At 38.8% G+C, this 18380-nt stretch overlaps 1 protein-coding gene across 1 annotated transcript in view; it reads left to right on the top strand.

The window, feature by feature from the left end:
- Positions 1 to 18380, top strand: part of RIMS1 (regulating synaptic membrane exocytosis 1) — a 685283-nt gene that overhangs the window by 383690 nt on the left and 283213 nt on the right. Inside the window, exon 6 of the mRNA XM_007945190.1 lies at positions 5161 to 6026. Coding sequence (XP_007943381.1) covers positions 5161 to 6026 — 866 coding nt within the window. The remainder of the gene's footprint in view (positions 1 to 5160; positions 6027 to 18380) is intronic.

An 18380-nucleotide genomic window follows, 5' to 3' on the forward strand; every position in this document is an offset into this window, starting at 1 on the left:
CTTCCTTCCGAGGATTGGCTGGTGGGTTTGAACCACCAGCCTTCTGGTTAGCAGTCAAGTGCCTTAGGCACTATGCTACCAGTGCTCCTAGATTTTATCCTAGGAATAATAAACTCACTGAAGATTTTAAGCATGAGGTAACACAATCAGATAATTAAATTGATTGATTGAGTCATTCAAAAAATATACTGGATGTACACTTTGCCTTCATGGAGCTCATAGTTTGGGAACCTGCCTCTCTTAGGGCCTAGAGTAGGCTTGGTTGATTTTGCCTGTTTAGCCCTTCCTTATCTCACTAAGGGAAAGAATAGGGTCTAAGAAAGGCTTTTGCTCCCCTTTGTAAGAAAGCCCATACTATAAAAACAAATGATTTCTAAGTGGAAATAGGCATGGATTTCAGTCCTGGCTCTGCCACAATTGGCAGCAATAACTCATCTTACAGGGTTGTTGTAAAAATTAAATGAGAACTCCTGTTCAGAATCTGGCACATGATAGGCATTCAGTGACTGTAGCTGTTATTCAAGCCAGTAGTTATTGTGTGTTTACAATCAGCAAACACTGTGCCATGTACCAGAGGATATTAAGACACAGTCCCTTTTCTCCCCAAATGCTAGGGAAGATAGACACATAAGCATTTAATGGTACTAGAAGTTTAATTTGAATGAAACTAGGAAATACATAAAGTACCTTGAGAGCTCCAGGGAAAAGAAGGTGACCTCCAAATTATGGTTTGTAGGATATCCAGGAGTCATATAGGTGGCAGGAAAGGAAAGGACATTTCAGGAAAAGAGAATGAGTGTACTTAAAATATATGGAGAGAGAATAAGAAGGAGACTTGAAATCAGCTTCAGTGGGGGTAGAATTAGTAGTATATGGTGACAAACTGTCTATTATGGGAGAAAAAGAGACAAAAATATTGAAAGTGAAATTTAGGACTGGTCATTAGATGATCTCTTTAATAAAAGAATTTGGAGCTGTGAAGTTTCAAAAGAGAAAAGAATGAGTCCTTTTTATACATATGGTGAAAATATACAAGAAAATAAATGTCAAGAATGAAGACTGAGAAGAAACTTTTTGTTTTGACTTTTTAGATGAAATCTGAAAATACTGATAAGGGCAAATGCCTGTAGTGATTATGTAACTAATGAAATCAGTGAAGACACTGGGTGTAGAGAAGGGAAAGATGTGTCTTCAAAGGTAAAGAATTAGGCAACTTCAGAGAGAAGCAAGAGTGAAAGAATGGCAGTTGTTTTGTTCTCCATTATTGAAGATCACTTGATACTATTTTGTACAGTGAGCAGGAGCTAGTGGAAATGAACAATTAAAGGTAGAGATGAGAAAAGGAATAGTCAGTGAAGCAAAGAATCAGAGGAGACTGAAGAACTCCTTCCATTCTCATAATACTGTACCCTTTTATAAAGCATTTTCACAGATGGTGTCTTTAATTCTCACATGAACTCTGCAAGGTAAGCATAATTTATCAGCATTTCAGGAAAAGTAAATTCTGATTTAATATAAACTTCTAACAAGAGCAGCTATGCCTTAATGAGCTATACAATGTTTGTAGTACAATCATTACACTCCTTTATGAAAGCTATATTTGATAATGATTAATAAGTGTTTATATTAGACTCCCTACATTGTAAATTACAGTGCAGCCTTTGGAATCCTTTTCAGCCACAGATCCCTTTGTTTTCAAAGGGCCAATGTGATCTAAATGACTCATACAGAATTTGCCATGTTTCTGTTTTTCTTTCCTATGAGACTTAAAATCTTTTACCCTTTCTCAGTAACATCACCAGCCCTTCCTTAAACTGAACTCACATCATTTATTAGTAGCTACTTCTTTGGTAACTGTTCTGGTTACCTCGTGCCGCTCTGACAGGAATACACCACAAATGGGATGTCCTTGACAAACAGGAGTTTATTCTTACAATTTGAAGGCTTTAAGTCCAAGTTCAAAGTGCCAGGCTCTAGGGGCTGCGTGAAAGCCCCTCAACCTTGGGGTCCAGCTCTGCCTCCTGCTTCTGGCCCACTGGAGCTAGAGGCATTTCTTCACTCAGACGGCTGCTGGCTACTGAGGCTGAGAAGCCCCAAGGTTGTTCAAGTAAAAAGGCATAGTACCGACGTTACCAAACCATGTAAGGCCCAAGGTCAGCAGAACATGGCAGGCTACTGAACAACGACACAGCTACACGCAGGGTCCAAGTGTGCCATAGGTTAGAGACCATTCCCAAAGCTGCTGCTTATATATGGGAAGCAGACCACATACCCAAAGGCAGCTACTCAGCTGCTTGTGGTAGATCCCACCATGGAGTTGATTGCCAGTCTCATCATGGGGAATAACTACCACCAGCTGCCCAACCACTCAACCAGGCCCAGCCAAGTTGACACACAAACTCAACTACCACAGTAACTCATCATAGACACTGCCTTACCTTTTCCCAACTTGTGTTTTTCTCTTGGCTTTTGCTCATGAGGTCTGATTTTGGATTTCCAATCAGATGATGTTTCCATAGAGGAGGTTCTATGGACCTCAGGGAAAGAAAGTATAAGGTTGCATCAACTGTCAGCACATATTAAATCACTTACCCAATCTATCTACTTTTTGTAACTTCTGGTATGGTTGCTAGAACTTTGCAAAATCCAACAGCAGGTACACTCCAGTGTACAGAAAGGGGCTGAAAGGGGCAATTGAATAATGGACCTACAGGATTCAGTGGTTGCCAAACCTTTTTATCTCTTTACGTGCCTTTAGTAGGATAGAGAGGATGCAGAACTCAAAACTATTTTCTTCTGGTGGACTAATTTCTGAAGTAAGGGGGGTGTGTAGGAGGTAGGAAATATAGAAAAAATGAGAATGAATAACAACTTTTATTTGAATATTTTTATTATTTTTACCTTAGGAAGTTAAAAGATTCAGACCTTTTTCCCCCCTAAAAAGTATTTGAGTACAGCTGATCTAATTAAAATTACTTTTGTTCTACTATTGAAGTGCTATTGGTTTTGATTTGACATATTTGTACCCATATTTCTTTTCAGAGTTAGAAATATAATACAAGATTGCCAATATGTATTGCCCAAGTATATACTAAGTGCACAGTTTTGAACATATATATATCTATATATGTTATATTTTCCTCTTTTATTGTTATGTTATTTTCATAAAAACATTTTAAATGTTAGACTCACAAGTAGAGGTTAGCATGATGCTCACTGATTTATTGAAATTTAGTGATTGTTTGTATTGAGCTTGTTAATTTACAGAGAATTTCAAAATGTGAAAACAAGTTTTTTAAGTCCCTGAATATAATGTGATGTAAAGGAGCCATGGTGTAGTACCTAAGGCATTTGACTGCTAACCACAAGGCTGGCAGTTCAAACCCACCAGCCACCCCTCAGAAAGGAAGTTGGGCAATCTACTTCTGTAGAGATACCACCTCAGAAACCCAAGGAGGGGTTCCTATTAGTTGGATCTGACTTGACGGCAGTGAGTTTTGTTTTGGTTTTGGGTTAATCAAATATACATTTTTTTATTTTATTACTTTTTTAAAATTTTTGCAGTGTTCCCTCCCCTCCCCTTATATATGGAAAGTTTCTTTCCATATATAAACCTGTCCTTGACTTTTTACAATAATGAACTAGTACAATATTTGTCCTTCTATGATTGACTTAAGTCACTGAGCATAATGTCTTCCAAGTTCATCCACGTTATGTGGTGTTTTGTAGATTCTACATTATTCTTTAGTGTTGCATAGTATTCTATTGTGTGTATATTCCATAGTTTGGTTATCCATCCTTTTGATAGGCACCTAGGTTGTTTCCATATTTTTGCTGTTGTAAATAGTGCTGTGATGAACATGGGTGTGCATATATCTGTTCTTGTTCTGGCTCTCACTTTAGGTTATATACCTAGTAATGGGATTGCTGGATCAAATGGTATTTCTAATTCCAACTTTTTAAGGAATCTCCATACTGGTTTCCAAACTGGTTGTATCATTTTATAGTCCTACCAGCAGTGTATGAGAGTCCCAATTTGTTGTCTTCTCTCTTGTTGAACTTTGCTACTAGTGCTGGAGCAAGATGGTATCTCATTGTTGTTTTGATTAGCATCTCTCTAATGGCTGATGAGTGTGAGCATTTCTTCATGTGTTTGTTGGCCATCTGAATACCCTCTTTGGTTAAGTGTCTATTCATGTCTTCTGTCTTCTATTCATTTTGTAATTGGATTATTTGTGTTTTTATTGTTAAGGTGTTGGAGTTTTCTATAAATTTTACAGAAAAGTCCCTTGTCAGATATGTCATTGCTGAATCTTTTTTTTCTCCAATCTGCAGCTTCTCCTTTTACTCTTTTGGAAAAGTCTTTGGGAGCACATGAAAATTTAATTTTTAGACTGTCCCATTCAACTAGTTTCTCTTCTGCTGTTTGTGCATTTTGGGTTATGCTTGATAGTGTATTTATGCCATAAATCAGGGCCCCTAAATTTGCCCCTATTTTTTCCTTGAGGAATATTATAGTTTTAGGTTTCAAATTTCAGTCTTTGATCCACCTGGAGTTGTTTTTGTGTCCAGTGTGAGGTATGGAGCTTGTTTCATTGTTCTGCAAATAGATATCCAGTGTTGCCAGCACCATTGTCAAAGAGACCATCTCTTCCCCATTTAATGGAGTTCCTTTGTCAAAGAGAGCTAACCATAGGCCAATGGATCTATTTCTGGGTCCTCAATTCTATTCTACAGCTCTATGTGTCTGTCCTTGTACCAATACCAGGCAGTTTTGACCACTGTGACTGTATAGTTGGTTTTGAGACCTGGCACTATGAGACCTCCTACGTTGTTCTTCTTCTTTAATAGTGCTTTACTTACCAAAGTCTTTTTCCTTTCCATATAAAATTAGTGATTGGGTTTTTCCATATCCTTAAAGAATGTTGATGGGATCAGGATTGGGATTGCATTGAATATATAGAATGCTTTGGGTATTACTGACATCAAATATCGTTTTAATGTGATTCTTTATCATCTTGCTTTTTAAATTCGACATCCAATCACATCCAATTATTTTAAAGGATTTAAATCTGAAGTTGGAAAAAATTTCTCAGGTCGGGTCTTCATTTGTATCCTTATAAACTGCTCTATTTCTTGACGTGCTTTTGTGTATCATAGGAAGAAGACTCCAGGGCTTTCTGAGCAGAATGGCAAAGGAGCCCCGAAGAGTGAGCGGAAACGCATGCCAAAGTCTTCCGTGCATCCTAGGGAGGGCGCTGCGGAAGAACGGGAGCGCAAAGAAAGGCGGGAAAACCGACGGCTCGAGAAAGGGCGGTCACAGGACTACCCTGATGTGCCTGAAAAACGTGAAGAGGGTAAAGCACCAGATGACGAGAAACAAAGAAAAGAAGAAGAATATCAGACTAGATACCGCAGCGACCCGAACCTGGCACGGTACCCGGTGAAGCCGCCGCCCGAAGAACAGCAGATGCGTATGCACGCCCGGGTGTCCCGCGCGAGGCACGAGCGGCGCCACAGCGACGTGGCGCTCCCGCACACTGAAGTGGGCGCCGCACTACCCGAGGGCAAGCCTGGCAAGCGCTCGCCGGCCGTCGCCAGGGCCTCGCCGCCGGACTCGCCCCGGGCCTACTCGGCAGAGAGGACTGCGGAGACTAGAGCGCCGGGCGCTAAGCAGCTAACAAACCACAGCCCGCCGGCGCCCAGGCATGGGCCCGTCCTCACAGAAGCCTTGGATCCCAAAGCCCAGGAACCCCTCAGGAAGCAAAGCCGCCTGGATCCCAGCTCGGCCGTACTCATTCGGAAGGCCAAACGCGAGAAAGTGGAGACTATGCTGCGGAACGACTCGCTGAGCTCCGACCAGTCCGAATCAGTACGGCCGTCACCGCCCAAACCGCACCGTTCCAAGAGGGGCGGTAAAAAGCGGCAGATGTCGGTGAGCAGCTCAGAGGAGGAGGGTGTGTCGACACCCGAGTACACGAGCTGCGAGGACGTGGAGCTGGAGAGCGAGAGCGTCAGCGAGAAAGGTAAGTAAGGGGCGATGGCTGGCCCGCCCGGATGTTGAAGATCTTGAAGGTGTGCCAGGCGAGAGTTGCTGCTTGGAATGCTCTCAGCCACCCTCAGAGCAATAGATCTCACTTTTTTAATTTTTGATTTTTTTGGGGGGGGCGGGTGAGTAGACTGTGGAGGGTGAAAACAAACCACAAGCTCCAAATTTGACTTATAAGAGGATTTAATGAGTTTTGTCCCTGTCATTCTGAGCGATTCAGTGTGGACTTTGGGATTTTTAGTTATTACTTCGGGATGGATTTATTTGTCTGAGAAAAATAATCTATTCCTTGGAAAAACAAAACTGTGCTTGATAAAGAGAAATTTACTTTTTTTTCTTACTTAAGTGGTATAATATTTCAGTTAAAGAAGTAGTGTTTTCAAATGAATCTTTCTCACAATTTGTGAAGAAATGATTTCACAAAAATTCTATCTTGGATATATTGTATATAGACAGGACCTAAGTGTCAGAAGTGGATTGCTATATCGTTTGCTAACCTAAAGGTTGATGATTTGAACCCATCCAGGGGCTCTGCAGAAGCCCTGAAAATTGCTTCCATTATTTTTAAAACAAATGAAACTACCCAAACCTGCCTAGTTGATGCATATTCTTAGCAACCCTGTAAAATTATAACCAAGAAAATCCTATGGAACAGTTATATTTTGTAACACACGGGGTGGCCATGAGTTGAGGTCAATTGGATCACCACTGAAAAACACAACATACTATATATTGTGTTTAGGTAGTAATTTGGGGCCATGAAATTCTTTTGCCTATTACATTTTTAGTTTGGGGGGCATTGAGAGGGTGATTGAACAAATTACGTGATAGGCTTTTTTTCCTGTCTAAGGTTGCACTGTACAATGTGGTAGACACTAGCTACATGTAGTGTAGTGCCTAAGGCACTTGACTGCTAACCAGAAGGCTAGCGGTTCAAACCCACCAGCCATTCCTCGGAAAAAAGATTGGGCAGTCTACTTCCATATTGATATTACCTCGGAAACCCAAAGAGGGGTCGCTATGAGTCAGGTCCGACTCAATGGCAAATAACAACAGCAGGTACATGTAGCTATTTAATTAAAATTAAGTACAATCAAAAACAAAGTTTTTAATCATCACTGAAAGTTCTATTAGATAGCACTGGTTTAGAAAATACTTCAATTTAGTCTTAAAATTATGTGTTTGTTTTGAAGATTCTTATTTTGCTGCTCTTAACTCAGTGTAAACACCCTGGGCCTACATTTGAGCTCTGGTGGCATAGTGCCTAAAACACTTGACTGCTAACCAGAGGGCTGGCAGTTCAAACTCACCAGCCACTCCTCAGAAGGAAGGTTGGGCAATCTACTTCCTTAGTGATATTACCCCGGAAACCCAAGGAAGGGTCCCTAGTCAAAATCGACTTAAAGGCAGTGAGTTTTTTTTTTGAGTCATCCTTGTCTGTGTGTGTGTGTGTGTGTGTGAGTGAGTTTTTGTGTTTCTTCCAAAAGTATTTTTTTGGGGATGAGAGCTCTATTTACATTTTTGGCTTGTTTTTTAATTGCTAAAATGTGTATTAAATATACATTTTATAAAAAGTCACTTTGCTTCCTCATTATCTCCAAACTGCTTATGCATGCTTGTGCTCTCTCTCTTTCCCATTCTTTCTCTCTCTATATATAGTCATGGACCCTATAAGTTCCATTCAGGCAACATCTGACCACATATAGGTCCATGGTCCCATAAGGTTATAATAGAGGTCAGAAATCCCAATTGAAGAATGGTATATAGGGAATGCAGCAGCTTCCCACACACATGTGTATATCATGTCTCTTGCATACAAAGTGATTGTGCTGCCAGGTGTAGATGGTATAATACACATAGAACCTATGATACCTATGTCTGGATCATCATAATAAATGCCTGTGTTACTGGATTATGTATGTACTATACTGTACTTTTTATCTAAAAAGCTTACTGTTTAACAGTATATGCTTCGACTCAGCAGCATTGAATCTTGTGTATATCATGTGTTTTGAGTGTTGTGGTGTTCTCTGTTTAGATTTTTTTTTTTGGAAATAGTACCATGAAATGTATAATAGTGCTTAAGTGCATCAAAAGAGTAATAGTAATAGCAGCAGCAAGAGGCAAAAGAGAACTATTAATTTGAAAGTAAAACATAAGGTTATTAAACAACATGAAGGTGAAAATCAGTGAATGCTATTTCTGGCAGTTAGACATATCACACTGGATAATCACAGTGATCCTCAAAAACAAAACAAAGAAAAATTCTCCAATCTGTTAAAGGATCAGCTCCACTGAAAGCTATGAGGCTAATGAAATATAAGAGAGACCTAATATAAAACATGGAGAAATTGCTAATGAATTGACTTGAGGATCAAACATAAAAGTGAATCACTCTGAGGATGTTGACAGTCACTGCTAAGGCACAAATCTTGTTCAAGATGCTTAAAGAAACATCAGGACCAGACTACAATATGGTGTTCACACAGTGTACAAATCACATAAAGTCCTATTTCACAGAATGTATCGTGGATGTTAAGCAACACATAACTGCATATATATGCCCCATTAATATAATATTATATATAGGAACAATTAATAAAGCTCATTCTGTCATTACTATGACTGTAACTCATCTTGTAGAGTTGTCTTTAGAACGTTCAATAGTTAATTTGACTCTTGATAACTTAATGTTTATAACTTTGCCATTGTGTATGGGCTTTTAAAAAGTCAGATAGTGGATAGACTCTCTTAACCACCTTTCATCACTAATATTGTTGTGAACACATATTTTTTTCCCTGAAGTAATAAAGTGTTAAAATAAAAATATACTGGTAAAGAATATTGAATATACTAAGGACTGCCAGAAGAACCAATACGTCTTAGAAGAAATAAAACCAGAATGCTGTTTAAATCTGAGGATGATAAACTTTGTCTTATTTACTTTTGACATGTCGTCAGGAAAAGCCAATCCCTGAAAAAGGACTTCATGTTTGGTAAAGTAAAGGGTCAGCAAAAAGGAGATGGATTGACACAATAGTCATAGCAATGGAGTCAAGCATATCAAAGCTCATTGAAATGGCTCAGGGCCAGGCACTGCTTTGTTCTGTTACGTATAAGGTCAACATAAGTTAGAACCAACTCAACAGCAACTAACAACAATGTAGTTGTACTTAAGTCAAAATGGAAAGAAAAATATACTCCATACCCTCATGAAGCTTATATTCTTCTAAATAAAAAAGCTTTATAATAAAATAATTATTATACATCAATATACAATTCAATAAATGCCACAAAAGGAAATTTTTCCAAGACATATTCGTATCATTTTGCTCTGTGTTCTACTTTTCAGTCAAAAAATATAACCTGATTAAATGGCATCTGAAAGGCTACACAGTCTTTCTATTCCTTATAATCCTTTACCTGTAATTTAATCATACTGATTTAAGTAAAATAAAGAATAGAGAAACAGTAGAGAGAGAGTCAACTAAAATCAGAAGTTGATTCATTGAAAAGATCAATAAAATCAACAAACTTTTAAGTAGTTTTAAGTGAGGAGATGCAAATAGCTAAAATCAAAAATGAAGGTGGGAACATTACTAATGACCCAACAGAAATAAAAAGGATTACACAGAATCCTTTTTCATCTAGGTTCTCTAATTATTGGTATATAATATCATTGTGCATCAATAAATTAGATAACCTGGATGAAGTATACAAAGTCCCATAAACCCATAAAGTACCTAAATTGATTCAAGAAAAAATAAAAAAATCTCAATAGATCCATAACAAATAAAGAGATTAAATAAATAGTCAAAAGTTTCCCAACAAAGAAAGTCCTGGACCAGATGGCTTCACTCCAGTATTACATGAAACGTTAACTGAAAAATTGATACCTATCCTTACAAAAAAACAGAAAAAGAGGGAACATTTCCTCATTCATTGTAAGAGTCCAGCATACCCTGATTCCAAAGCCAGATAAAGACAGTACAAGGAAAAAAGAAAAAACAAACAAACAAACAAACTACAGACTAGTATCCCTTATGAATATACTTGCAAAAGTCCTCAAGAAAATACTAGCAAACCAAATCTAATAGCATCAAAAAGTTTATATACCATAACCATGTGGGATTTATCTCAGAAAATAAATAATGGTTCAACGTAAGAAAATCAATTGGTGTCATACACTTTACTAGAATAAAGGAAAAGAACCACATGATCGTCTCATTTGATGTTCAAAAGATATTTGACAAAATCCAACACCCTTTCACAATAAAAATCACTCAGCAAAATAGGAATAGAAGGGGAGTTTCTTTTTTTCCATAAAAAGGCATTTATGAAAAATCAATAGCTAACATACTCAATAGAGAAAGACTGAAAAGATTTTCCTCTAAGATCAGGAACAACACAAGGGTGCCCACTGTCACCACTGCTGTGCTACATTTGTACTGGAACCCTAGCTAGAGTAATTTGTTAAGAAAAAGAAAGAAAAGATATCCAGATTTGAAAGGAAGGAGTAAATCTATCTCTATTCACGGATCCCCAAAGATTTTACTAAAAAGCTACTAGAGCTAATACATAAATTCACGTTAAGTCTAAGGGTACAAAATCAGTAATTGGGAACCAGTTGTGTTTTTATACAACAGTAATGAACATTTCGAAAAGAAAAATAAGAAAGTATAGGTAGTCCACAACTTATGACATATTCAAGTTATGAGGAATGACCGTGGTTTCTGTGGGTTTTTTGGTATGCCTTACCATTAGTAATATGTACTACATACAGTGTTTCAGTGCATAATTTGCAGGAGTTATCATTCTCAGATGTTCAGTTTTATTATTTACTGCTTAAAACACTACCATATAGATACAGTTTTCTCAACTAAATCAGGGGCTTCAGTTGTTTGAAAACATGGACCCAAATGCTAATCACTTTGCTTAAGTTGATAAGCAGATTTGGAAAGCAGTGAGATATTGCTGTGAAATGTTGTTGTTGTTGTTATGTGCCATCAAATCGGACCCGACTCATAGCGACCCCTCCTTTGGTTTCCCAGGCAGTATCACTACGGAAGTAGATTGCCCAACCTTCCTTCTGAGGAGTGGCTGGTGGGTTTGAACCCCCAGCCTTCTGGTTAGCAGTCAAGTGCCTTAGGCACTAAGCTCCCAGAGCTCCCTACTGTGAAATAGGTGGGAAAAAAAAGAAAAGAATCATACAGTCAGCTCTCACTAATTATCTGACAAGAAACATCACCCTCATTCCCAGGGACAATCCAGAGGATCCAGAACCTTCCACAAGTAGAATTATTACTGCAGCTGACAACATGCCAACTTCATCCAACTCTTCTTCCTTGCCAGAGTAAATTTTCATGATTTGTGTATTTTTTTATGTATGTATGTATTAAAATATATCTTTTAAGGGTATATGTAATATTTCCAACCCCAAAAAACAAAGATTGGATTTATAAAGACACTGATGATAAAACACAGTAATAATTAAAACTGGAAAAAAAAATAATCATGTATTCAACTTACATCAGAATTGACTTATGATGGAGTCATTGGAATGGAACCCCATCATAAGTCAGAGACTACCTGTAGTTCTATTTACTACAACATCTAAAAAATTAAAAGCTTTGGCATAAATTTTACCAGGAAGGTGAAAGACTTGTAAGCTGAAAGCTATAAAACATTGCCAAAAGAAATCAAAGAAAACTAAATAAAGGACCTCCTGTGTTCATGGAAAACTTAATATTTTTAAGAGTTCAGTACTACCCATTGTGATCTGTGGATTCAGTGCAATCTTTATTGAAATTCTAGCACCCTTTTTTTGCATTGAGAGGAGTCAGTCCTCAATTTCATGTGGAATTGAGTCCTCAATACCCTAAATCATCTCAGAAAAGAACAAAGTAGGAGAACTCACATTTCCCAATTTCAAAATGTACTATAAAGCTGGAGTTATCAAGACAATGTAAGTATAGACATAAAGATCAATGGAATAGAGTTAATAATCCAGAAGTAAAACCATACATCTGTGCGCAACTGATTTTGCATAGGGTTCCAAGTCCATTCGATGGAGAAAAGCATAGTATCTCAATAAGTGATGCTGAGGCAGCTGGATCTTTCTACTTGAAAAAGAATGAAATTGATTTATACCTCACATGATACGCAAAATTAATTCAAAATAAGATCTAAAACCACAAAATATTTAGAAGAAAACTTAGGGGTAAAGCTTTGTTTATTTATTTCTTGATAATGGATTAACAGATACAACACCAAAAACATGAGCAGCAAAAGGAAATAGATAAATTGGACTTCATTGAAAGTGAAAACTTGTGCATTGAAGAATTTTATCAAAAAAGTGAAGAGATACATACAAAATGGGAGAAAATATTTGGTAACTATAAAACTAATAATAGTTTAATATCCCGATTACATAATGAATTTCTACAACTCAACAATCAAAAGATAAACAACACATTTAAAAATGGGCAAAAGACTTGAATAGACATTTCACAAAAGAAAATACACAAGTGTCTAGTAAGCACATGCTCAGCATCAGTCATTGTTGTTGTTGTTGTTGTGTGCCATCGAGTCGGGCCCGACTCATAGCGACCCCTCCTTGGGTTTCTGAGGCAGTATCACTACGGAAGTAGATTGCCCCATCTTCCTTCCGAGGAGTGGCTGGTGGGTTTGAACCGCCAGCCTTCTGGTTAGCAGTCAAGTGCCTTAGCCACTATGCTACCAGAGCTCCCAGCATCAGTCATTAGAGAAATGCAAATCAAAACATGAGATACCACTTCACACACACTAGGATAGCTGTTATCAGAAAAACAGAAATTAGCAAGTATCGGCAAAGGATGTGGAGAAATTGGAACGCTCATGTATTGGTGGGAGATATATAACATGGTGCAGTCACTGTGGAATACATATTGGAGGTTCTCAGAAAGTTAAGTGTAGAATTACCATATGGCCCAGCAATTCCACTCCTATGTATATACCCAAGAGACTTGAAAGGAAGCATACAGATAGTTGTACATGTTGTTGAGGAACATGCTGGAGTCTACTTAAGTAAAAGCAAAAGAGTTTTATTGATGGATAGGGGTGGTCCTGACAAGGAAGACATCCAAATGCACAGAGTGAAAATGGCTGCTCCCCTGGACAATGAGGAAGAAAACATTTTTGTACAGTTGGAAAAGGAACTAAAAGTTCCAGAATCATAATTGAATGAAAGACAATTGGAGAAGTCAAAGGTGGGATATCTGAAAGCACGGATAGGTGGATAACATACAAGTGAGATTACATGATTGTTTAAGGGTACATAACTTCAAGTGTGGGTATTCTTCAGTTTATTACAGGATGATCACAGGACAATGCAGGACTGGTTTTTAAGGTAACCTACTATAAAAATTATTTTCTCAATCATGTGTTTCTGGGGGTCCATTATATAGATATATCAATAATCAAGACCCCTTGGGTATAAGCAAGCTTTTGTGTCTTGCATCTATTTGAGCATAGGGGAAAGACCCTCTGGGAATGGATTGTGATATCCTGTACCTGTCAAACCTCAGAGGAAAAGAGTGTCTCGTTTAGGGTATATGGTCAGCATCAAGGTTAGGTGGTCATCAATGTTAGAGGAGCTGCTGTTAGAAAAGGCTGTTAGAAAATTCAACATAGATTCTAGATTCATGTCAAGACTTTAAGGTTCTGCTTTCACACTGCTCTTTTTACACACACCAAGTGCCTGGATTTTAAGCTCTCATACAAATATCAACGTTCATTGCAGCATTTTTCACAACAGCTACGAGGTGGAAATAATACAATGTTCATTAACAGATGAAAGGATAAAATATAGTATATCCATAAAAATATATCTTATTCAGTTATATAGGCTAGGCCTCCTAGGGCCAGGAAAGGGAGGGAGCAAGAGAGGCTGGGGACCTTCGGAGCAGCAGGATATCCAGGTTAAAAGGGTCAGGAAGCAAGGCTAGGCTCCAAGCCCACTAGATCCAGGAAAGGGAGGGAACAGGAGAGGCTGGGGACCTCCAGAGTGGCAAGATATGCAGGTAAAAAGGGGTGGAAGGCAAGGTTAGGCCCTAAGCCCCCTAGAGCCAGGAAAGGGAGGGAGCAGCCAGGGACCACAAAGTGGCAGGTTCCAGGTAGGAATTAGGTAAGGGGAGGGGGCATACATTTCCAACAGCTAAGGGAGATAAACTTGTCTATCAGTTTGTCACCCTGTGGGCCTTGTACGTTGCTGTAAGGCTTGGGGCTGTGCCACTGGTGTTTCAGATGACAGAAGAGTTGCACATGGTGTAGAGGTTTCAATGCAGCTCACAGACTAGGACAGACTAGGAAAAAGGAGGAGGCCATTAACTTCTCAAAAATTGGCCAGGGAAAACATTATGAATAGCAGAGAAACATTGTCTGATACATTGGGCAACATTATGAATAGCTTGGAAACACTCTGACACAGTGCAGGAATACAAGCCCCTTGGGTTGGAAGGCACTCAAAATATGAGTGGAAAAAAGCTGCCTCATCAGAGTAGAACCAGCCTTAATGATATGGATAAAGTAAGTCTTTCAAGACCTCTGTGTGCTGATGTGGCATGACTCAAATTGAGGAGAAACAGCTGCCAACATCCATTAATAATCAGAACATGGAATGTACGAAGTATGAATCTAAGAAAATTGGAAGTTGTCAAAAATTAAATGAAATGCATAAAGATTGATATCCTAGGCGTTAGTGAGCTGAAATGGATGGGTTTTGGGCATTTTGAATCAGACAACCATATGATCTCCTATGCTGGAAATGACAAATTGAAGAGGAATGGTGTGGCATTCATCATCACAAAGGATGTTTCAAGATCTGTCCTGAAGTACAATGCTATCAGTGATAAGATAATATACATACACCTACAAGGAAGACCTGTTAATACTACTATTATTCAAATGTACGCACCAACTGCCAAAGCCAAAGATGAGGAAATTGAAGATTTTTATCAACTTCTGCAGTCTGAAATTGACCAACTTGCAATCAAGGTGTGTTGCTTATCACCGGTGATTGGAATGCAAAAGTTGGGAACAAAGAAGAATCACCGGTAGTTGGAAAATTTGGCTTTGGTGACAGAAATAACGCTGGAGATCGCATGATAGAATTTTGCAAGACCAACAACTTGTTCATTGCAAATACCTTTTTCCAACAACACAAACGGCAACTATACATGTGGACTTCACCAGATGGAGTATACAGGAATCAGATTGACTACATCTGTGGCAGGAGGAGGTGGAAAAACTCAATACTTAAGCCAAAACAAAGCCAAGAGGAGCTGATTGTGGAACAGACCACCAACTCTGCATATGCAAGTTCAAGTTGAAGTTGAAGACAATTATAACAAGTACACAAGAGCAAAAATATGACCTTGAATATATCCCTCCTGAATCTAGAGACCATCTAAAGAATAGATTTGATGCATTGAACAGCAGTGACCGAAAACCAGAAGAATTGTGGGATGGCATCAAGAGCATCATTCATGAAGAAAGCAAGAGGTCATTAAAAAGACAAAAAAAAAAGACCAAAATGGGATGTCAGAAGGAACTCTGAAACTTGCCCTTGAGCAAAGAGTAGCTAAAACTAATGGAAGAAATGACAAGACAAAAGAGCTGAATAGAAGACTTCAAAGAGCAGATTGAGTAGACAAAGCCAATTACTATAATGAAATGTACAAAGACCTGGAGTTAGAAAACTGAAAGGGAAGAACATGTTCGGCATTTCTCAAGCTGAAAGAACTCAGGAAAAATTTAAGTCTCGCATTGTAATATTTAAAGCTTCTATAGGCAAAATATTGAATGATGCAGGAAGCATCAAAAGAAGATGGAAGAATACCCAGAGTCACTATACCAAAAAGAACTAGTCCATCTTCATCCATTTCAGGAGTGGCATGTGTCCAAGAACCAATGGTATTGAAGGAAGAAGTCAAAGCTGCACTGAAAGAACTGGTGAAGAACAAGGCCCCAGGAATTGATGTAATACCCATTGAGATGCTTCAACAAATGAATGCCTTGCTGGAGGCACTCACTCAGTTATGCCAAGAGATTTGGAAGACAGTTATTTGGCCAACTGACTGGAAGAGATCCATATTTGTGCCCATTCCAAAGAAAGGTGATCCCACAGCATGTGGAAATTATTAAACAATATCATTAATATCGCATGCAAGTAAAATCTTACTGAAGATAGATCAAAAATGGTTGCAGCAGTATATTGACAGAGAACTTCCAGAAATGCAAGCTGGATGCAGAAGAGGACATGGAATGAGGGATATCACTGCTGATGTTAGATGGATCTTGGCTCAAAGAAAAGAATACCAGAAAGATGTTTACTTGTGTTTGATTGACTATGCAAAAACATTTGATTGTGTAGATCATAACAAATTGTGGATAACATTGAGAAGAATGGGAATTCCATAACACTTAATACTTAATTGTACTCATGAGGAATCTGTACATAGACCAGGAGGCTGTCGTTTGAACAGAAAAAGGAAATGATACATGGTTTAAAATTAAGGGAGTATGTCAGGGTTGTATCCTTTCTCCATACTTATTCAATCTGTATGCTGAGCAAATAATCGGAGAAGTTGGACAATATGAAGAGGAATGTGGCATTAGGATTGGAGGAAGAATCATTAACAACCTGCAATATGCTGACAACACAACTTTGCTTGCTGAAAGTGAGGGTGACTTGAAGTACTTACTGATGAAGTTTGAAGAATACAGTCTGCAGTATGGATTACATCTCAGTATAAAGAAAACAAAAATCCTCACAACTGGTCCTGTAAGCAACATTACAATAAATGGAGAAAAGATTGAAATTGCCTAAGACTTTGCTTTACTTGGCTCTACAATCAACGCCAATGGAAGCAGCAGTCAGGACATCACATGATGTATAGCACTGAGTAAATCAGCAGCAAAGACCTCTTGCAAGTGCTGAAGAGCAAAGTTGTCTCCTGACACAAGATGAGCTAAGATGAGCCTGACACAAGCCATGGTATTTTCAGTCACCTCATATGCAAATGAGAGGTGGACAATAAATAAGGAAGGCAGAAGAATTGATGCTTTTGAGATGTGGTGTTGGTGAAGAATGCTGAAAGTACCGTGGACTGCTAAGAGAACTAACTACCGTGGACAGGTCTGTCTTGGAGGAAGTGTAGCCAGAATGCAACTTGGAGGTGAGAATGGCCTGACTTCCTCTCACCTACTTTGGCCATGTTGTCAGAAGGGACCATTCCCTGGAGAAGGATGTCATACTTGGTAAAGTGGAGGGTCGATGAAAGAGAGAAAGGCTCTCAATGAGATGGATTGACAGGGTGGCAGCGGGAATTGACTCAAGTATAGCAAGAATCATGGAGCTGGCTCAGGACCGGGCAGTGTTTCGTTCTGCTGTGCATGGGGTCGCTATTAGTTGGAGACAACTCGACGGCACCTAACAACAACAGCAACAACAACATAGATAAATGAAGTTCTGATATATGCTATGACATGGATGAACCTTGAAAAGATTGTGTTGAGTGACATAAGTCAAACACAAAAGGACAAGTACTGTATAATCCCACTTAAGTGAGTAGATGATCAAAGTTTATTATTGTTGTAATAGGAGAAAAGAGACCCCAGATTCAAGCAGGTTCAATAGAGACACTTTTATTAAGCTTTAGACAGAACAAAGGCGGTCATGCAGGGTGAAGAAAATCATCAAAATGCTCCTGGGAAAGAGCTGCCTCCTCTGAGTAGATCAAAAAACCAAATTTACTGCTGTCAAGTTGGATCAGACTCATAGCAACCCCTCCTTGGTTTCTCAGGCAGCATCACTATGGAAGTAGAGTGGCTGGTGTGTTTGAACTGCCAGCCTTCTGGTTAGCAGTCTACCAGAGTAGAGCAGACTTTAATGATGTGGATGGAGTAAAGCTTTTAGGACCTTCATTTGCTGATGAATGGCACCACTCAAAATGAGAAGAAACAGCTGAAAACATGCACTAATACTCGGAACATGGAATGAATGAAATATGAATCTAGAAAAATTGAAAGTTGTCAGAAATGAAATAGAACACATTAAAGATAAATATCCTAGGAGTCGTTGTTATTGTTGTTGTTAGGTGCTGTAGAGCCGACTCATAGTGACCCCATGCACAGCAGAATGAAACACCACCCCATCCCATGCCAGCTCCAGGATCCTTGCTATACTTGAGCCCATTGTTACAGCCACCATGTCAATCCATCTCGTTGAAGGCCTTCCCCTCTTTCGTCAACCCTCCACCTTACCAAGCATGACATCCTTCTCCGGGGAATC

Source organism: Orycteropus afer, unplaced genomic scaffold (assembly GCF_000298275.1).
Source record: "Orycteropus afer afer isolate SDZICR_OR568_19922 unplaced genomic scaffold, OryAfe1.0 scaffold00133, whole genome shotgun sequence".
NCBI lineage: Eukaryota > Metazoa > Chordata > Mammalia > Tubulidentata > Orycteropodidae > Orycteropus > Orycteropus afer.